The following is a 22,659-nucleotide window of genomic DNA, read 5'->3' as shown; positions in this document are numbered from 1 at the left end:
GCAATTTTCCATGCCTATCAACAAGAGGTACTGGAAATGCTGAGTGTCTACAGGTAATTTAGATTATAGATATTTAGGAAAAGAGTAGAGAATTTAAATAGATCTTAAAATCAAGGCTGTAGATTTGTAGGGAAAAATTAATTATTGGTGAGCTTATTTGTTTTGATCTTATCCAAGTGTTATATACACTTAGTTTTAGATAATATAAAATATGCATTACTTTAAATTATTACTGCATTGTCTTCATTTATATAGACATTCTCCATGTTTATGGTAATAGTGTTTCTGGTATACAAATATTATGTAAACAGTGGCAGTCTACATATAGTAAAGTTAGATCATGTGTCACAATGACAATTTTCATATGCACCTCTTAGCCAACAGGATTTCTTGGTAGTATTAATGGTCCCAAACTTTTCAAGCTGGGGGAGGTTGGATTCCCCTATATAAACTGTGCTAGATTTTGAAAAATGCCAATTTTAACACCTATGATTTTCTATTCAGAAAGTGAATCTCTAGAAAAGAATGGCAGCTATTTAGAACGTGAAACATCAGAAATAGAATAAAAGCATTCCTAATCAGATCTGAGAGGATTTTTTTTCTAGATCAGTGGGGGTGGAGTCCAGGTGCTGAGGGAGTGGGGCTTGGTGGGGGTCGGGGGTCTGAGTGCAGCTGGTAGAGGCTCAGTGGGTGAGGGTCCAGGTGTGGGGGCTTGGCGAGGTGGTCCAGGTGCAGCAGGGGTGGGGCTCAGCGGGGTGGAGGTTCAAGTGCAGGGTGCTCAGGGGTGGGGGTCCAGATGCATGGGGGTTTGGCAGATGGGGGCAGCTCCCCATACAATGATCCTTCCACCTGTGGCTGGGGAGCAATGGGGGCAGCCAGGGGAGGTTCCTGGGAGTGAGTCTGACCCAGTCCCTGTCCCAGGAGGGGCCTGTGCAGGGAAAGAGGAAGTCTCTCTGCAGCTGGTGCCCAGCGCACAGTAGGCAGCCCTGGCTGGGGCGTTCCCAACCCTGCTTTTCCCTGGCTCCAGGAACGCTTCAATAGTGAGCGAGAGAGACAGAAGCTTGCACGCACACCCAGTCGCACCCCTGGAGGTGATAATTTATGACTCCCCGGCAGGGGTGCTGGAACGATTTTTATAGTGGGGGTGCTGAGAGCCATTGAACCAAACAGTAAACCCCGTAAATAATGGAATCTACTTGAAGCTAGAGGATGTGGCAGCACCCCTAGTTCCAGCACCTATGCTCCGTGGCTGCTCCTGATTCCCAAACCAGATGCGCCTGCTCAGGACCCTGCCTGGGAGGGGCATGCGAATCAATTATTCCACAGGGAAAGAGTAAAATCTGCCGGGGACGTTAGTTCTGCCCTTGCTCAGTGGTGCAGAATTCCCCCAAGAGTAAACATTATAGCTATTTAGCTCTTGGGTAAATTGAAGCACAGAGACTGTTAGACCCTGATTCTGCAATGTTACATGTCAGTGGACCCTAACATCTTCACAGAGCTCTCTGCAGGATCAGGCCCCAAGGGATTTACCCAGGATCATACCACAAAGCAGTGAGAGAGACAGGAATAGATCGCAGGAGACCTGACTCCAAGTCTATTATTGAACTATTGCATGCAGTATTTGCTTCGTTTAAATTAAACCTACACATTCTACACGTGGTCTGCGATTCTGTTACCACTTCCATTGTTTCTGAGTGGGAGTGAACAGTAAGGATAGGCATAAACTGGTGATTTATTTATTATTTTTTCAAACAGCATGTAGGACAGGAGTCTCTTTATGAATTAGGCATTACGAAATTTTATTTTCAGTTTAATTTTCCAGACACTGATTTGTTAATTTAGGCCCCAATTGTGCAAAGATTTATATAAGTGCTAAATTTTAACTATTCAAGTTTTAGATTTTCAAAAGCATCTAAGGCAGTTAACAGTACAACTCCCCTTGCCATTCAGCGATACTTTGCTGTTATCTTCCTTAGGTGTATTTGAAAATACCAGCCTTAATTCATAGTTGGATTGCTCAGCTGCTGTATGTTGAACTGCATTGACTCTGTCTTAGGGTATGTCTACACTAACCGCTGGATCGGCAGGCAGCAATCAATCCAGCGGGAGCCAACTTATCGCGTCTAGTCTAGACGTGATAAATCGACCCCCGAGCGCTCTCCCGTCGACTCCTGTACTCCACCGCCGTGAGAGGCGCAGGTGGAGTCGACTGGGAAGCAGCAGCAGTCGACTCACCGTAGTGAAGACACCGCGGTGAGTAAGTCTAAGTACGTCGACTTCAGCCACGTTATTCACGCAGCTGAAGTTGCGTAATTTAGATAGATCCCCCAGTGTAGACCAGGGCTTAGTGAATCTCAGTTCACTTTCTCTTTCTTTGTTGTGTTAAATAGTAAATGAAAAGGAAAAGAGCATTCCCCATGCTTGGAAAAACTTAGCATGTATTAATAAAACCAATCTAAGCCAAAATGCAATGTGTATCAGCATGTTCACGGTTCTGAAAATAACAATAATGTATGTTGTTCCAGAATGTGCTCTGGCTTTTTAATTTTATTTTCTAACTGATAATACAATTTGAGTTTCTCCCAAAGTTACTTGTGCTCCAAAAGTGCTACACTTAGATGTTGTCTATTTTTTTATTGAGCTTGCTTAAGTATGGTTTAATGAAGTTGCTTTAGTAAGATATCTGATTATATCACTGCAGCAACAGTATGTAATGCTACCCTGCAAAATACATACCAGCTGAACCCAGACTAGCAGAGACTTGCCCATGATATAAGGGCGGGGCTATTGGCTAGGATCCTTTTGGCTTATGATTTATGGGTGGTTATTTTGAACTCTGCTTTAAAGCTACAGTGCAAACACTTTACAAACAGTGGTTTAAAAATAAGCTACTCTTCATGTATTAGTATTATGCAAAATTTTCTTCCGTTTCTTGTAGAGGATAACAAAGCAGAGTGTAGTGGAACGGCTCAGGTGCAGAAGAATAGTCTGGCATGCGACTGGGTCAAGATCAACTTCTCATGTTTCCTTGAAGAAACTTGCAATGGTGGTTCTGCTTTTACTAGGGCTTGATTCATATCTGAAGAGCTGTACCAGGGATCAGTTTCAAAGTCCATTGAAGACAACAGGAGTCTTTGAATTGATTTCAGTGGGTTTTGGATCAACCCTTAAGTTTAGAAAACATGTATTCTGTCTTGTGAGGAATGAAGAAGAGGGTCATGGGTGTGATTGGGGTATTTTTCTTTTCTTTTCTTTTCTTTTCTTTTCAAACCACTTAACCTATAGGACCTTTCAAAAATCCATTGAAATCAGTGGAAAAATTTCTGTTGACTTTAGCACTTTGGATAGGCCCTAAATATACATCCCATTCTGACTGAGAAGAAATTCATCCTGAAGTGCTAAGAGTTGCTTAACATTTGTTTTGATGTGTGAGTTCAGTACTAGAGGTTCCTGAGTCTATCCGCTTTGTCAAAAATAAATAAATAGAAGAGAAGAGAGTTTTGGCAGTTCCAGTGCAGGTCTTTGTTTTAGACAAAGCTTTAGTCCATAACTAGATAGATAAACATTTGGTATTTGTATTGTCCATGTGTAGGTAAATTATAAAGGGTGAGGCAAGGTGCTGAGTCTCTGCTCTGACTCACTATTGAAGATTGTCTATTGTCTAATTAGCCTTGGAAGGACTATTCAAGATTGACCAAGTGAATGAGCACAAACAAGGCTGTGGTAAACTTAATCTTCCAAGAGCAAGAAGGGCTTGATTCCTCAGGGCTAGTCTTGGTTTTCAGCATGTTGTACTCCTCCCTCATATCAGTCCCAACTCCTAGCCATGCTTTGACCATTTGATTCCACCTGTCCTCCATAGCTGTCCTGCATTTGGCATATGATCAGCAATAGTCAATCCAGAGGGCTCCGGGTAGTTTGTTCAGATAGTCCCCATAACATTATGACAAGAGGTGTTTCCCATGAGGTCTATTGCCAGAGAGTCTTGGATCAGTCAGACTGTCTTCAGGACACTGTCGCTTAAGAATATAAATAGAAAATAAAGATCTGAACACAAATAAGTCTGTATTTATGTCTTTTCTCCTCTTGGGGTGAGATTCTGGCCAAACCACTTCATAGGTTTAAGAAGCAGGGAGGAGGGTTTTTGGAACTCCGTCCTCGCTTCTGTCTCTGAAAGGGCTGGCCAGGATACCATTGGAGAGCATGGTTCCCTCCACAGGCACTAGGGGCTTAAAAAATGAAGAGAGAAATGGTGCAAGGGCCACAACTTGTGTGTGTGTGAGATGCACTGTAGCCTGTGATTATTTCATTTTCGCTATCATCTTTCCTGTATATGAGTGGGCCAGATTTCGATCTGAGTTACAATAGTGTAAATCTGAAATAACTCTTCACCTCATGGGGGTTTTGCTACCCAGAAAGGGTCATACTGTCAACTTTCAATTACCCAAGATACCAGAATGCAGACAAGTTTCAACACTTCTTTACAATTTGCAGCAAGTACTTGCAGTAGCTGGCTTGGTGCGAGAGTTTTAAGTGGTGATATATTCTGTGCTTTTTTGGTTATTAGTAAGTTTATAGTAGCAAACTGGCTAATCATGTCGCTATTTGCATAGGTGAGCATTGCACACCTTTTGCTAGTTTACATTTAATGTAGGTACTGCTCTGTTCTTCACACATATATGCAAAGACTGTTCAAATAGTCAGAGTATTGGTAAGTTCAGTGCTTTCCACTTGCTTGGCTATATAATGTGCAAATGGTGAATCAGAGAGCTGTAATTCGCTGTCTGCTGCTGTTTTGCACCATTTCATGGAGATTACACATGTACGTTGCTCTCAGCTGTGTTTTGAGTTAAGCGAATATCTTATTTCTACCACAGCTGACACACAGCACTTGAAAAGTGCAGTCCTCATTAGTGGTGGTTCTTGCTGAATTTTGCTAACCAGGTAGGTCTCTAACCATTTTGTTTCAAAACTGCTTTAAGTAAAGATGGAAAGTACAAAGTGATTCTTCAGCAGAGTATTTCACATCGTGTATTTGTGCAGAATAGTTTTTCTTACCTAACTGAGAATCTTCTCTATGATTTCTATATTAATGTGTCGCATGACTTTCCTCCTGTTCCTACGGGCTACTGAATAGCCTGGACCTTACTGTACTTACTTTATTTTGGGCTAAAGAGACACTCTGCAGAGGCCTTTTTTCTAAATTATCCTATTTCATTTAAAACCTTCTTATAACAACTTTATAAGATCGTCTTATAACAACTTGTAACAACAGTGCTTTTCCAAGCCAGCTAAATCTGTTGTGCGAATTTGAAAGTGAGCAATAGCACATGCCCAAATTTAATTGGAATTATTAAAAGGCATGTTTTAATGTAAAAATCAAAAATGCTAATTTATACAATGTACTCTGAGCATTTCAGAAATAAATCTGCATTTAGAAATAGGATGCATGTTTTAGGGTTGCTGTGCACTGATCTGTGTGGTGTACATAATGTAACAGCTTGTGCATGGTTTTTCTTTTAACAATTCTGCTCTGAAATAACATTTGTCTTAGTTTTTAAGAGGTAAAAGTCACTTTTTAAACAAGTTACTTTGTTAACCAGTTAAAAGAAATACTAATTACATTTTAGAAACAAGACATCTTTGTAGAATATGTTCTATTTTTGCATTGGACTTTGGCTTTTTAAAGATCCTCCTAAAACCTCTGTAGCCCAAATTACCCTTCTGCATTTCATGTATTATCCTTTTTTACTTGGAAACCAACAACACAAATTTGTATTTTCTTTTCTTACAACTGCATATTTATTCAAGCTGGTTTCAAATTGCATTTATACCACTGAAGTACTCTATAATTTCTCTGTAACAAAATGGGTTATATTCTGCTGCTGAACTATTTACTAGAAGCATCTGCTAGAAGATTAAAGTAATTGCTTACAGATGTTATTCATTTCGAGAACTTTAAACTGCACTTTCTATCAAACCAAAAGTTATAGACTTTCTAGATGCAGGACAGAGCCTCAGCTGGTGTAAAACAGTCACTTATCATGTTGAATAGCACCTTATTGCTCAAACAGAACCATTAAAACCAACATGGGACGACTGAATGGATAAGATGTACTGTTCTACATGAGCAACTGTGGCAAATCTTTCATAAGGGAGTACTATGCAGTGTAATCTAAGGAAAGATCTTGTATTGCATTGATGCACAAGTTTTTGATACAGAATTTTTTTTTTAAAGTGGTGTTCCCACTGTATAATGGTCCTTAACAATAATAAAGAAACTTCAAACTGATGTCAAACTCAAAAAGTACTCTAAACATTTCATTTCAACAGTAAGTGTAGTCTGTCAAACTAAGGTTTATATATGGGAGCCAAAGTGCAACAGTTGCATCGGACCTGGTGCTCTAGCCTTTTTAAAATGTTGATTACTTCATACCAAGTTCACAATAACATACAAAGCTACATAAGAACGGCCATACGGGTCAGACCAATTGTCCATCTAGCCCAGAGGTGGGCAAACTACGGGCCACATCTGGCCTGCCGGACCGTCCTGCCTGGCCCCTCCCCCACTATCCTCCCTCCCCCACAGCCTGAGCACACTGCGCTGCCAGCACTCTGGCCCGCCGCTTTTGCCGGGCAGCACGGTGGCGTGGCTGGCTCTGGCATGGTAAGGGGGTGGGGAGCAGGGGGTCTCGGGGCTGCAGTCAGGGAGTGTGGGGGGGTTGGATGGGTCAGAGGTTCGGGGGGGGCAGTCAGGGGACGGGGGTGTGGATAGGGGTTGGGGCAGTCAGGGGACAGGGAGAAGGGGAGGTTCGATAGAGGGTGGGGTCCCAAGGGGCAGTTAGGGGCAGGGGTCCCAGGACGGGGCGGTCAGGGGACAAGGAACAGGGGGGTTGGATGGGTCAGGGATTCTGAGGGGGGCAGTCAGGAGGCAGGAAGTGGGAGAGGGCAGATGGGGGCAGGGGCCAGGCTGTTTGGGGAAGCACAGCCTTCCCTACCTGGCCCTCCATATAGTTTTGCAACCCCGATGTGGCCCTAGAGCCAAAAAGTTTGCCCACCCCTGATCTAGCCCAATATCCTGTCGTCCGACAGTGATTGGTGCCAGATGCTTCAGAGGGAATGAATGAAACAAGGCAATTATCAAGTGATCCATCCTGTTGTCTAGTCTCAGCTTCTGGTAGTCAGAGGTTTAAGGATACCCAGAGCATGGGGTTGCATCCCTGACCATCTTGGCTACTAGCCATTGATGGATCTATCCTCCATGAGCCTAATTCTTTTTTAAACCCAGTTATATGTTTGGCCTTCACCACGTGCTGTGGCAACAAGTTCCACAGGTTGACTGTGCACAAAAAGTACCTCCTTATGTTTGTTTTTAAACTGCTGCCTATTAATTTCATTGGGTAACCCCAGGTCTTGGGTTATGCAAAGGGGTAAAAACACTTCCCTCTTCAGTTTCTCCACACCATCCATGATTTTGTATACCTCTTTCTGTATCCCCCCATTAGTTGTCTCTTTTCTAAACTGAACAGTCCCAGGGCTTGTCTACAAATACTGCATAGCAGCGCAGCTGCACCACTGTAGCACTTAGTGAAGAAACTAAGCTTCTCCCATTGGCGTAGGTATTCCACCTCCCCGAGAGGTGGCAGCTATGTTGATGGAGGAAACTGTCAGGGGATAAGTCGGTATAACTGCATTGCTCAGGGGTGTGGGTTTTTCACACTCCTGAACCATATAGTTATACTGACATAAATCTGTAGTGGAGACCAAGCCCCAGATTTTTTAATCTCTCCTTGTATAGAAGCTGTTCCATATCCCTAATCATTTTTATTGCACCCCTCTGTACTTTTTCTAATTCTAATCTCTCTCTTTGTTTTTTGTTTTTTTGAGATGGGGCAACCAGTACTGCATGAAGTGTTCAAGGCGTGGGCGTATCATGGATTTATATTGTGGCACTGTGATATTTTCTGTCTTACTATGTATCCCTTTCAATGATTCCTGACATTCTGTTAGCTTTTTTGGACTGCTGCTGCACATTGAGTGGATTTTTTTAGAGAATTAGCTATGATGATTCGAAGATCTCGTTCTTGAGTGGTCACAGCTAATTTGGAGCCCATCATTTTGTATGAATAGATAGGATTATGTTTTCCAGTATGCATTACTTTGCACGTATCAACATTCATGTTTAACTGCCATTTCGTTACCCAGCCTCGAGAGATCCCTTTGTAAGATCCCTTTCCAGTCAGCTTTGGGTCTTAACTATCTTGAGTAATTTTGTGTTATCTGCAGACTTTGCCACCTCACTGTTTACCCACTTTTCCTGACCATTTATAAAAATGTTGAACAGCACAGGTCCCAGTACAGATCCTTGTGGACCCTGCTATTTCCTTCATTCTATTGTTTAAACTGATTGATTTCTACCCTTTGTTTCTATCCTTTTAATCCATGATTTACTAATCCATGAGGCGACCCTCCCTCTTATCCCATGACTGCTTAGTTTGCTTAAGGGCCTTTGGTGTGTGTCCTTATCAAAGGCTTTCTGAAAGTCGAACAACTATACTATATGAATTAGACCTCCCTTGTCCACATGCTTGCTGACACCTTCAAAGAATTATAATAGATTGGGGAGGCAGAGTTTCTCTTTACAAAAGATGTGTTGACTCTTCCCCAACATATCATGTTCATTTATGTGTCTGATAATTCTGTTCTTTACTGTGGTTTCAACCAGTTTACCCAGTATTGAAGTTATTTATTACTGCATCTAATTTCCAGGATCGCCTCTAGAGCCTTTAAAGAAAATCTCCATTGTATCAGATGTCCTCAAGTCTTCTGGTACAGAGCCTGATTTAAGTGATAGATTACATACTGCAGTTAATAGTTTTGCAGTTTCATATATGAGTTCCTTCAAAACTCTTGGGGAATACCAGCTGGTCTTGGTGACTTATTATAGTTTAATTTATCAGTTTGTCCAAAAACTCCTTTATTGACACCTCAGTCTGAGACAGTCCTCAGATTTGTCACCTAAAAAGAATAGCTCGGGGGTGGAAATCTCCCTCATATCCTGTGCAGTGAAGAGTGATGTAAAGAGTTCATTTAGCTTCTCTTCAGTGGGTTTGTCTTCCTTCCTCGATTGTCCAGTGTCCCCACTGAACGTTTGGCAGGCTTCCTGCTTCTGGTGTACTTAAAAGTTAACAGCAAATTTTTTTGTATGTCTTTTGCTGGTTGCTCTTCAGTTCTTTTTTTTTTTTTTTTTGGCCTTCCTAATTATGCTTTTACACTTGACTTCATAGAGTTTATACTCCTTTCTATTTTTCACAATAGGATTTGACTTCTAGTTTTTAAAGGATGACTTTTTGCTCCTAACCACCTCTTTTACTCTGCTGATTAGCCATGGTGGCATGTTTTTGGTCCTCTTACTTGTTTTGATTTGTGTTATACATTTAGTTTGAGCCTCTATTACGGTGTTTTAAAATGGTTTCCATGCAGCTTGCAGGCATTTCACTTTTGTGACTGCTCCTTTTAATTTCCATTTAACAAGCTTCCTCATTGTTGTGTAGTTCCCCTTTTGAAGTTAAAATTCTAATTTAAAGTTACAATAGTAAAGCCTGCTCCAGTTTGGGGTGATATATACCTCTGGATAGTGATCCTTTACAAGATGCTGTAGTTGTGGTCCTTTATCCTTGCTTTCCAGAAGGACTGAAACATGAAAAACGTGTAAGGATGACTTTTATGTTTTATACATTATAAAGTTTTTGACTCTCAGTTTTGAAAATAGAATTTGTGGTGTAAAAAGCAGTCACTACTGAAATGATATATTGAGTGATTCTTGGAACCAAGTTTCTGAACAACATTACATCAATAAAATATGAAACTATAAATACTGAGACAAACAAAAGAGGAAATAATCAGATGTAATTCAATTAAGTAATTCAGCAGCAGACAGATGCAACACTTTCAGGGCTGCATAGGCAGAGGCATAAAACACGCCGTTCCTCTTCTGTTTATTTTCCTGTCTGTGCCCAAATACCCTTAGCAATGTCAGCAGGAATGGGCACAACTATGGGAAAAGTAGGTGGTTTAGATAATTGATGCTGCAGCACAAATGACAGCCGATTACTGTTTTTAATCCAGACCGTATTCTTCACCAGATTAAAACAATGTTGAGGTGTATTAAATTTGGGTTCTAAATAAATAATGACTGTATAACTTCAAAATTTTTGTTTGCTTTGGTTTTTCAAAATCCTTCCTTGGCTGTAAACCATATTAAACACATACAATAATTTTGAACCAGATTCTGATCTCAGTAACATCAGTTTAGATCCAGAGCAGTTATGCTGACTTCAGTGAAATTCCTCTGGATTTACCTCATGTAAATGAGATCAGAGTCTAGCCCCCTTTCTTTAGTACCCCATTTGAGAGTTTGGGTAAAATTTTCAAAATATGCCTATGTGCTTTAGGAGCTGACATTCTATTTTTAAAGGTTACTTAGGCACTTAAGACCCATTGACTTTCAACCAGGTTTAGGCTCCTAAAAGTATACATCACTCTGGAAAATGGGTCAGAGGTGGAGCTAAGTACCTTAGGTTTCAGAGTAGCAGCCATGTTAGTCTGTATCCGCAAAAAGAACAGGAGTACTTGTGGCACCTTAGAGACTCACAAATTTATTTGAGCATAAGCTTTCGTGAGCTACAGCTCACTTCATCGCTACACTACGAGGACTCCCAGCTATCTTCGAGACACCACTGACTTCCTGAGGAAACTACAATCCATCAGTGATCTTCTACAAAACACCATCCTGGCCCCGATGGGTGTAGAAGCCCTCTGCACCAACATTCCACACAAAGGTGGACTACAAGCCGTCAGGAACAGTATCCCCGATAATGTCACGGCAAACCCGGTGGCTGAACTTTGTGACTTTGTCCTCACCCGTAACTATTTCACATTTGGGGACAATATATACCTTCAAATCAGCAGCACTGCAATGGGTACCCGCATGGCCCCACAGTATGCCAACATTTTTATGGCTGACTTAGAACAACGCTTCCTCAACTCTCGTCCCCTAATGCCCCTACTCTACTTGCGCTACATTGATGACATCTTCATCATCTGGACCCATGGAAAAGAAGCCCTTAAGCAATTCCACCATGATTTCAAATATTTCCATCCCACCATCAACCTCAGCCTAGACCAATCCACACAAGCAGTCCATTTCCTGGACACTACTGTGCTAATAAGCAATGGTCACATAAACACCACCCTATACTGGAAACCTACTGACCGCTATACTTACCTACATGCCTCCAGCTTCCATCCAGGACACACCACACGATCCATTGTATACAGCCAAGCTCTAAGATACAACCGCATTTGCTACAATCCCTCTAACAGAGACAAACACCTACAAGATCTCTATCAAGCATTCTTAAAACTACAGTACCTACCTGCTGAAGTGAAAAAGCAGATTGACAGAGCCAGAAGAGTACCCAGAAGTCACCTACTACGGGACAGGCCCAACAAAGAAAATAACAGAATGCCTCTAGCTGTCACCTCCAGCCCCCAACTAAAATCTCTCCAGCGCATCATCAAAGATCTACAACCTATCCTGAAAAATGATCCCTCACTCTCACAGATCTTGGGAGACAGACCAGTCCTCGCTTACAGACAGCCCCCCAACCTAAAGCAAATACTCTTCAGCAACCACACACCACACAACAAAAACACTAACCCAGGAACCTATCCTTGCAACAAAGCCTGATGCCAACTCTGTCCACATATTTATTCAAGTGACACCATCATAGGACCTAATCACATTAGCCACGCCATCAGGGGCTCATTCACCTGCACATCTATCAATGTGATATATGCCATCATATGCCAGCAATGCCCCTCTGCCATGTACATTGGCCAAACCAGACAGTCTCTATGCAAAAGAATAAATGGACACAAATCTGACATCAGGAATCATAACATTCAAAAACCAGTAGGAGAACGCTTCAACCTCTCTGGCCACTCAGTAACAGATTTAAAGGTGGCAATTTTGCAACAGAAAAGCTTCAAAAGCAGACTCCAACGAGAGTCTTGAATTAATATGCAAACTAGATACCATTAACTTGGGTTTGAATAGAGACTGGGAGTGGCTGGGTCATTACACATATTGAATCTATTTCCACATGTTAAGTATCCTCACACCTCCTTGTCAACTGTCTAAATAGGCCATCTTGATTATCACTGCAAAAGTTTTTTTTTTTTCTCCTGCTGATAATAGCTCATCTTAATTAATTAGCCTCTTACAGTTTGTATGGCAAATTCCACCTTCTCTCTCTGTGTGTGTGTAATATATATATCTTCTTCCTATATGTTCCATTCAATGCATCCAATGAAGTGGGCTGTAGCCCACGAAAGCTTATGCTCTAATAAATTTGTTAGTCTCTAAGGTGCCACAAGTACCTCCTGTTTTTTAAGTACCTTAGGTGCTTTTGAAAATTATATTCTTTGTCATCTTATTTTCTTGGCTTTGACTGCCATGGAAATTGAAAAGTGTGAGGAGATAAATCTTAAGAGATGTATGTTTTCCAAACACGACGCGAGACTGGTATGAGAATCACTTTTGCTATTTCTATCCAAAGCATGCCATGCTCTACCATAGATTTCTAATACTTCAAAAAATAAACTCAGCTCACTTGCTTAAGCAAAAGCCTTCGCCAAATGTTTCTAGTTTAGTATGTGGCTCAGTTTAGATATTGTCTTCTGTGCTGGATTCCAACTAGATCACATCACTTTCCATTCAACGTTGTTCACTTTGCAGCATGCATACTCTTCCAAAATTAACAGTTGCTACAATGTGCAAAGAAAACTTTCAAGGTGCATTTCACATGATAGGAAAGAAGTTGCCTGTCTCTGTTAACGCAGCAACAGAAGTGGATTTCTCAGGCCTTTTATAGGATTCCATGTTGGGAAAGTATATTTTGCTGAATAATGCATTATAAAAAGCTTTGTTAATCTAAATCACTGCATTGTAATATTAAAATCAATCTCTGTCTGGATAAGTGTTCTGGAATTCAGGCACTCAGCCACAGGACTTCAGAAAACTCTATGAAAAGATTTTATCTGATATCCTGTTTTCTATTGTGTCATCTGAAGATTTGTGTAGGATTATGTGCTTGTGCTTAATTCAGCCTCCACATATTCCAGCTTGGTGTCTTGGCCATGAAATAGCTCAGCCACAAACATTCTCCTGAAAAAAATATTCTCTAGTAATTTATATGGAAGAACATTTAGGAAAAATAGCTGCAAAATTCATTGACATCCTTGGAAGGATACACACAGTGGAGGGGGTAGAAAAGGTTGCTTTCCTCTTACGTTTGCAGTCAAGTTGTTTGATTTTTCTGCAATAGCAAAACAATCTCTTTTCAGCTATTTTCTTCTTCATAGAGCATTCTGTTGAACTTGAAAATGTTTTCACTCTAATATTTTATAAATCTGTCACAATTCCAGTAATAACATATATAATAGTTATTTTTTCCAACAGTAATAAATGCTTATTTCAAACTTGTCTGCAATGCCACATGTTTTTTAAATTATAGACAGCGAGTGCATAAGAACAGCATTGCTGAGTCAGACCAGTGGTCCATCTAGCCCAGTATCCTATCTTCTTACAGTGGCCAATGCCAGGTGCTTCAGACGATTAAATGAACAGTCCAGGGAAATTATCAAGAGATCTATCCCCTGTCGTCCAGTCCCATCTCCTGGCAGTTGGAGGTTTAGGGACACCATGGGGTTGCATTCCTGACCATCTTGGCTAATTGCCATTGATGGACCTATTCTCTGTGGATTTAGCTAATTCTTTTGGCCTTCGTCATGTGCCATGGCAGCAAGTTCCTCAGCTTGACTGTGCATTGTGGGAAGAAATGCATCCTTATGTTTGCTTTAAGCTTGCTGCCTATTAATCTCATCAGGTGACGCTTAGTTCTTGTGTTATGTGAAGGAGTTAATAATGTTTCCCTATTCACTTTCTCCACATCATTCATGAATTTGTAGACCTTTCTCTTTTTTGGTAGACCCCTCCCGCCCTCTTGGTCATCTCTTTTCTAAACTGAGCAGTCCCAGTCTTTTTAACCTCGTATAGATGATGATCTATACCTGTAATCATTTCTGTTACCCATCTCTGCAACTTTTCCAATTGTAATATATCTTTTTTGAGATCAGGTGACCAGAACGGTATGCAGTATCCAAGTGTGTGCACACCACAGATTTATATAGGGGCATTATATTCTGTCTTATTATCTATCCCTTTCCTAATGATTGCTAATATTCTGTTAGCTTTTTTGACTGGCGCTGCACATTGAGTGGATATTTTCAGAGAACTTGCCATGATAACTCCCAGATCTCGAGTAGTAACAGCTAATTTAGAACCCGTCATTTTGTATGCATAGTTCGGATTATGTTTTTCAATGTACATTACTTGCACTTATCAACATTGAATTTCATTTTCCATTTTGTTGCCCAGTTTTACGAGATCCCTGTGTGACTCTTTGTGGTCTGCTTTGGACTTAACTATCTTGAGTAATTTAGTATCATCTGCAAACTTTGCCACCTCAGTGTTCACCCTGTTTTCCAAATCATTAATTCATATGTTCTACGGGACTGGACCTAGTACAGCTCCTCTGGGTATCCTGCTATTTACCTCTCTCCAACTGTGAAAACTGACCATTTATTCCTACCCTTTGTATTCTATCTTTTAACCAGTTACTGATCTATGAGAGGCTTTTCCCTCTTATCCCATGACAGCTTACTTTATTTAAGAACCTTTGGTGAGGGACCTCATCAAAGGCTTACTTAAAGTCCAAGTACATTATATCAACTAGATCACTGTTGTCCTCATGCTTTTTGACTGTCTCAAACATTTTTAATAGTTTGATACATGATTTCCCTTTACAAAAGCTGTGTTGACTCTTCCCTAACATAAAGTATTTATTTATGTCTGATAGTTCTGTGGTTTACTGTAGTTTCAACCTATTTGTCTGGTACTGAAGTTAGGCCTACCGGCCTGCAATTGCCAGGATCGCCTTTGAAGCCTTTTTTTAGCTACTCTCTAATCATCTGGTACAGAGGCTGATTTAAGTGATAGGTTACATACCTCAGATGTTAGTTCTGCAATTTCATATTTGAATTTCTTCAGAACTCTTGGGTGCTTATTACTGTTTAATTCCTGTTTATTTTTTAAAAAATCCTTAAAAGTAAAATCTATTACTGTTTACAGTAATTAAAAAAACTTTATACTTTTTAGTGAATGTGGCTCTTAAATAAGATATAGAGTCATCTTGAATCTGCACTGAAAGTGTAAACTCCTTGGGCAGGGACTTTTGTCCACATAAATGTTAGTAATATATTAGTTCACTGCTAGTGTTTTATACAAATAATAATAATTAGGGGGGAAACTCTGCTGTTCTTTCAGGAGCTGCTAAGTCGAACGTCACTAGAGACTCAGAAACTAGATCTAATGGCAGAAGTTTCAGACCTGAAGATTAAGTTGGTTGGCATGGAAAAGGAACAGAGTGAATATGAAGAGAAGCAGAACAAAGCTGAGGTGAGTCTCACTTAGTTCCTTGTTTACTTTCTGATGCTCAGTCTCATGCGTGTACATTATACTGTAGTTCTGAGAAGCACTTGAGCTGAAATACGTGTGCAACAGCTGCCTCCCGCTTACAGAGCACTGTCTATACCTTTGGTAATCTGCCCTAGTTGCTACTGTATTTATGTCTGTGTTTTCCTTTTTATACTTACTAATCTCAAAGGTTACTGTGCCACTTTAGTCAGACCCTGAGTCCATTACAAAATCATGCATTAAAGTTGTTCATCACTTAACCCTTCCTCCTCCACAGACCTGTGGGAGAGGGGTATAGGAATCCTTCCAAAGGCAACAATGCAGTTCTGCAGCTGCTACTGCAGTTTCAGGTCTACCCCAGCTGATATGCTCCCTATTTGTGTGGAGGAAATGGCTGGTGGCTCTCCGCAATCGTCGCCTGGTCCCATACAGCAGATCTGTACTGGTTCTGAAGCAGACATGAACACCAGACCTGTGGGGTGGGAGGGCAGGATTTTCCCTTATGTGGAGGAATTATCTTTTTTGAGATCGGGTGACCAGAACGGTATGCAGTATCCAAGTGTGTGCACACCACAGATTTATATAGGGGCATTGTTTTCTGTCCTGTTATCTATCTCTTTCTTAATTATTCCCAGCATTCTGTTCATTTTTTTGACTGCCGCTGCACATTGAGTGGATGTTTTCAGAGAACTATCCACAATGACTCCAAGATCTCTTTCTTACATGGGGTGTTTACTGAGTTTACTTAGGAGAGATTTGAAATTCAGGTTGTGTAAAATATCTGTCCTCCGTAATGCTTCCAACAAACTGTTGGACACGTACTGACCCTACATAGGTTAGCTATGGGAGCTGTAATTTACTGCTCACTTCTAGGTTTGGAATTTGGGTTTTTTGAGCTTCCCAAGGCTTCTGAAAGTTTGATAGCGTTAAGGAGGATAAATTCTGGCAGTGGTTGACGGCCAAGTAAGTAACAGCAGCCCCTTTATCATCTTTGGCCTCCCCATGATTTTTCACTCAGAACTATCAGTGTTTTAAGTGTAGCATCCCATGTAACCCTAAGGTCTAAGCAGGCCTGTGTAATCTACTTCACAAGGAAATCGCCAAATGTCTCACTAAGAGGTAGTTGCTCCCAAGAATCCAAACCCTCCATCAGAATGGGGTGATCCCATATCCTTTGGATTGTGTCAGGGGTTTTCAACATGGGGGTCATGACTACCTTGCCCCATTCTAAGTGATAGGGAAGGTTCTAGTTTGGTGGGAATGGTTGAGAAACGTTGGGTTAAAGTATGTGCCAAACTATCAACTGCTCTAGGGTTGGTAGACCTGACCCCCACCATAACCCCAGTGTGAGGGTCAGTTTTATCTCGGCTGCTAAGAGACCACCACCCAAAGTTGTGATCCTGTATAGCCAAAGTAAGAAAAACTGAGACTGTGACCTGTGCTGATGTTTGAGGAGTCACACTGTGGCCCACCTGGTTGCTTCAGAGAGCCAAACCTGTGTAAACCAACACTGACTGAGCAAAATAACCATAATGTACATAGCACCCAGTAGTAACTGCATCTGTTAAATGAAATTGAAGCTGCAATAAACATTTGGAACAGGCTAGGTGCATGGGAGTGTGGGTGAAGATGCAGGAGGCCAACGGAAAGAGGCTGTGTTCACCAGCCACTACCTTTTCTGGGCAGCACCATACCATCCGCCAACCAATCACTGTGCTCTAGGCTGGGGCTGGGATTGACCGAGGTGGGTGTGACATTGATTGATGGGACACTGTGTTGACACTACCCAGAGGGGATGGTGCTGAGCCCTACCCCAGCACCAATGCTATTTTACTCCAGAGGCATTCTCTAGCTAAGCCGTTTTAAATTGCCTGCAAATTATATTGCATATTCAAACTTGCCTCTTGCAATTGGATTTTTTAAATGAGGATCCAAAACACAGGATAATTCAATTAAAACATATTTGTAATTTTTAATTCTGTGCTTTTATATTTGAAACTAGCTGTTTCCCATCAGCTAGATAGAATTTGTTAAATTATATCTCTAGTATTAGGGGAAGATAATGCAAATTAAGATATACTTCTGGGAGTGACTCTGAGTTTTATCTCTCAAATCCAATTCACTTTGTCCTGCACAACATGCAGCTGTGGTTTGGTTTTGATTTTACTTAGTAACAAAGAGTCCATTGAGTATCTCTAAGCTCCCCTCAAAGGTATTAATTTCACACTGAATGCCACTTGTCACTGGCTCTTCAAAAGCACGTGCTAAATTGAAAGTGCTATTTTTATCCATATAACAGGAGGGCCAAGAGGATACATGTTTGTAAATGGACAGGCTCCACTCCTGAGCTTTGCAACGTTGATGTCCACTTCACAGAATAACTCTCTTCTGTCACAGTGCATCACTGTAAAGGTTTATGAGCTGGTTTCTCGAGTCCCAGCTGAAGAGTTCTCTGTAGCTTTTTCCTTTCTTTAGAAGAAATATTTAATTCCTTAAGAAGGGTAATATTTAAGAAGGGCTCTAGAGGTGATCCTGGCAATTACAGACCGGTAAGTCTAATGTCAGTACGGGGCAAATTAGTTGAAACAATAGTAAAGAATAAAATTGTCAGACACATAGAAGAACATAAATTGTTGTGCAAAAGTCAACATGGTTTCTGTAAAGGGAGATCATGTCTTACTAATCTATTAGAGTTCTTTGAGGGAGTCAACAAACGTGGACAAGGGGGATCCAGTGGACATAGTGTACTTAGATTTCCAGAAAGCCTTTGACAAGGTCCCTCACCAAAGGCTCTTACGTAAATTAAGTTTTCATGGGATAAGAGGGAAGATCCTGTCATGGATTGAGAACTGGTTAAAAGACAGGGAGCAAAGGGTAGGAATAAATGGTAAATTTTCAGAATGGAGAAAAGATCTCACAAAACTAAGTGATTGGGCAACAAAATGGCAAATGAAATTTAATGTGGATAAATGTAAAGTAATGCATATTGGAAAAAATAACCCCAACTATACATACAATATGATGGGGGCTAATTTAGCTACAACTAATCAGGAGAAAGATCTTGGAGTCATCGTGGATAATTCTCTAAAAAGCAAACGGGATGTTAAGAATCATTTAAAAAAGGATAGAGAAAAAGACGGAGAATATCTTATTGCCCTTATGTAAATCTGTGGTACGCCCACATCTTGAATACTGCGTACAGATGTGGTCCCCTCATCTCAAAAAAGATATACTGGTATTAGAAAAGGTTCAGAAAAGGGCAACTAAAATGATTAGGGGTTTGGAACGGGTCCCATATGAGGAGAGATTAAAGAGGCTAGGACTTTTCAGCTTGGAAAAGAGGAGACTAAGGAGGGATATGATAGAGGTATGTAAAATCATGAGTGGTGTGGAGAAAGTGAATAAGGAAAAGTTATTTACTTGTTCCCATAATATAAGAACTAGGGGCCACCAAATGAAATGAATGGGTAGCAGGTTTAAAACAAATAAAAGGACGTTCTTCTTCACTCAGCTCACAGTCAACCTGTGGAACTCGTTGCCTGAGGAGGTTGTGAAGGCTAGGACTATAACAGAGTTTAAAAGAGAACTGGATAAATTCATGGAGGTTAAGTCCATTAATGGCTATTAGCCAGAATGGGTAAGGAATGGTGTCCCTAGCCTCTGTTTGTCAGAGGGTGGAGATGGATGGCAGGAGAGAGATCACTAGATCGTTATCTGTTAGGTTCACTCCCTCTGGGGCACCTGGGATTGGTCACTGTCGGCAGACAGGACAGGGACTGGATGGACCTTTGGTCTGACCCAGTATGGCCATTTTTATGTTCTTAAGCTCTGGATCTCTTGGAAATTATTTTAAAAATACAATGAGGTTATGTAAGGAGCTGCAGTATTAAGTGACCTGCTGCATTGGACACACCTGCGCTATGTGTACATAGGCATATTAGGCGGTGGCTTCCCCATATCTGCCCTCAACACATCTACATAAACTTGCCCTGTACATTTTCTTCAGATTTGTATGTTTTATAGTTTCATTTGCTGGTGTAATAAAGCAACAGTGTAATTTCCTGAAGTTATCATACAGGCAAAACTACTTCAATGGGAATATGTGCATGCAAAGACAGAGCTTTGTGCCATATCCTGGTGCTCTTACTCACATGAGGACAGGTAGCAGAATTGGACCCACAGTTTTTAGCCCTGGGAAAATGAATCTTGGAATGTTTCATGTTTTTTCAGTAATTGTTTTCTGCTCAGAGTTTACTGGGATAAGAAGATTCAGACAAACAGTAGCAACTAATCTCTGCTTTGCCACCATTTTAGTGCTGAGTAAGAAGAGTTACGTCCCATGTATGATGATTTCTCATCTGTTGTGGCTAAGGTTATTTAGAGAGGCACTTTTTGTTTGTATCTAGAAATTAAAACCAAAAGAAACACATTTATCTCAGGTACGTCTGTATCTCTAAGGCCATGTCTACACTACCCGCCGAATTGGCGGGTAGTGATCGATCTATCGTGGATCGATTTATTGCGTCTAGTGTAGAAGCGATAAATCGATCCCCGATCGCTCTGCTGTCGACTCCGGAACTCCACCAGGGCGAGAGGTGGAAGCGGAGTCGACGGGGGAGCGGCGGCCGTCGATCCCGCGCCGCAATGACGCGAAGTAAGTGATTCTAAGTCGATCTAAGATACATTGACTTCAGCTATGCTATTCTCGTAGCTGAAGTTGCGTATCTTAGATCGATCCACCCCCCTCCCCCCCATGTAGACCAGGCCTAAGGAGCCTATCACTATGGTGTTTAGGGCCTTGCAGTCCTGGAGCTGCTAACAGGCGAAGTTGACATACAGTTTTTTGCATCACTTGGCCTCAATCCAGATTTCATTTGCATGATCTTCTGAGCCCAGTCTGAGAGCTGTGGGAGAAAGATTGGCAAAAGAGAGAGGGCGCATTCACTGTTTCTGAACATGCTTGTGCTTGTGCTTATATTCAGAGAAAGCCCAGAGCCACAAAGTTTGATCCTGGATCTGCTCTCAACTTCCCCAAAGTCCAGGGGAGTTTAGATCCGCTCTTTGGCCCAAATCAAACTCTAGCTATAACAGCCTTTAATGCTGAGAGAGAAAAGGCCTGGCATAGGAAAACATACAGAAAGAGATTCCAGAAGATAAGAAGCAAAAAGGGAAAGATAAAAATAATGTACTCTCAGCCGTTTCCCTGAAAAAGGAGAACGAGCAGCCACAAAGGCTTCAGAGACTTCAGCTAGAGCTTCTCATTTTCCCTGTATGGACCCATCTTATTTTCTGAGGGGGACAGGAGTTTTACCATCTCCAACTTATCAGGGATGGCCCAAGGCAAGTCCAGAGTGGGTAGACACACAGGGCCCCACGTTCCAGGAACCAGTCACTGGAGCAAGTGGAAAAGAGTTGGAAAGCAGAAGAGACCTTCCCCCAGCTGCCAAACTCCTGCATTGCCATGACTGGAATCTACAACTAGAGTAGCTGCCAGCCCCTTACCTGTGCCAATCCATACCTACAGAAGTCTGCTTGGGCCCCACGCATCTGATTTCACCAAGGATTCTGCAAATCCTAGCTTGGCTCTGCCTCATAAAGGTTAATAGTGTTCCCTGTTCCCTGCCAATGGCAAATGCAAAATAAAGCTGGGATTTTCAAAGGAGGCTAAGGGAGGTAGGCAAGTGCCCAACTCCCATTGAAATTCAGTGGAAGATGAGTACCTAGCTCCCTTAGTCTCCTTTGAAAATCTCAGCCTGTAGCAGTAGTAGTACTCAATAGGAATTTACCAGTGCAGTGTTATTTTTTTAAAAAAAGCTGCTGCCTTGTTGTGGCAATGACTGTGAGAATGGAACAAAATCCAGACATAGAAAATCTCTGGGTAGTATCCTGATTTTACACAAAGCCTGTGCTTTCCAGGAGTTCCCCTGGCAGTACTGTGATAGGATGGTGGGCTTGGCTACAGAAACACTTCCCTCCCCACTGCCCTGCTGTGTTGTTGCAAAGTTACTAATGGATGTGGTCACTCAGTCTTCTCAGCGTATGAGGGATACAGTTCCGCTCGCATTAGCTGGTGCTCCAGCAGACTGGCTTTGTTACCTTCAGTCCTGGCACAGTGTAGCAAAATCTGTAAAGCCAGACTTTACAGGCCATGCAACCTTTCCTAAATATTAAAGTGTCTGTTCATAATTTTATCTGCACTATAAAACCACTGCTAAGTGGAGGAAGGGATCTGAAAACAGCACATATTTAGGCCCTGGTTCAGCAAAGTACTTCAGTATGTGCTTAAAAGTTATCCTGTGCTTGAATCATTGCCTTAGCATGAAATACCTGTCTGCCATATAACTCCTCCAGACTTGCTGATGTTCATACCTTTGGAAATTAAAAGGGAAGGTATATTTGAAGCCTTTGATCCTGCTTCCAGAGTTCTGTGCCTTTAGTACGCTTCGGTTGATTCTGTAGAATATTTGCTTGTTTGGAATAGTATATGCCTAGACCCAGTAAGCTGCTCCCCTGCACAAAGAAGTTCTCAGTGATCCCTACTACAATTTTAGCTAGCTTTGCATTTACTGCACTGCAGGAGAGTTTCAGGGAAGTGTAAACTTTTAAGAGGATTTTCATGTTTTATAATAGAAAAATTGGAAATCTCCCATCCACCCCCTTTGCAGGTCCCCAATCTCTCTAGGTGTTCTGCTGCCCATTAACTTTCCCACTCACTTAGGCGATTGATTAATGTCATAAGATTTACTTTACCTAGGAAAAATGAAAAGCTGTAAAATATGTGATATCAATATACATGAATATTAGGAGAGCAATTCCAAATTTTTGTAATCTCTGTGGAAGCATTGAAGATTATGAGCCATTTAATTAAGGAGGGGGAATAGGACATCACATAGCTTTTACTACAGACTTGCACTTGGTTTCCTTCCCATAACTAGAAGTGTCCTGTTTTATTGACTGTTCCAGGGAAGCTGTTCCCCATCTGAATGTATTTACATAGGATTATTTTAAAATTGTGTTATCATTCTGGTGCCTTCCTTTTTAGAGCATCATTTTGACTT

The 22,659-nt window shown here is 41.3% G+C and overlaps 1 protein-coding gene across 19 annotated transcripts in view; it reads left to right on the top strand.

The window, feature by feature from the left end:
• Positions 1 to 22,659, top strand: part of PPFIBP2 (PPFIA binding protein 2) — a 206,704-nt gene that overhangs the window by 129,131 nt on the left and 54,914 nt on the right. For all 19 annotated transcript variants that reach the window (XM_043548620.1, XM_043548638.1, XM_043548624.1 and 16 more), the window contains one exon: positions 15,452 to 15,583. In XM_043548620.1, the coding sequence (XP_043404555.1) occupies positions 15,452 to 15,583 (132 nt within the window). The remainder of the gene's footprint in view (positions 1 to 15,451; positions 15,584 to 22,659) is intronic.

The sequence above is a fragment of the Chelonia mydas genome, chromosome 6 (genome assembly GCF_015237465.2).
Source record: "Chelonia mydas isolate rCheMyd1 chromosome 6, rCheMyd1.pri.v2, whole genome shotgun sequence".
NCBI classification, from domain to species: domain Eukaryota; kingdom Metazoa; phylum Chordata; order Testudines; family Cheloniidae; genus Chelonia; species Chelonia mydas.
The sequence above is the reverse complement of the archived record's forward strand: the minus strand, read 5'-3'. Positions and strand labels throughout refer to the sequence as shown.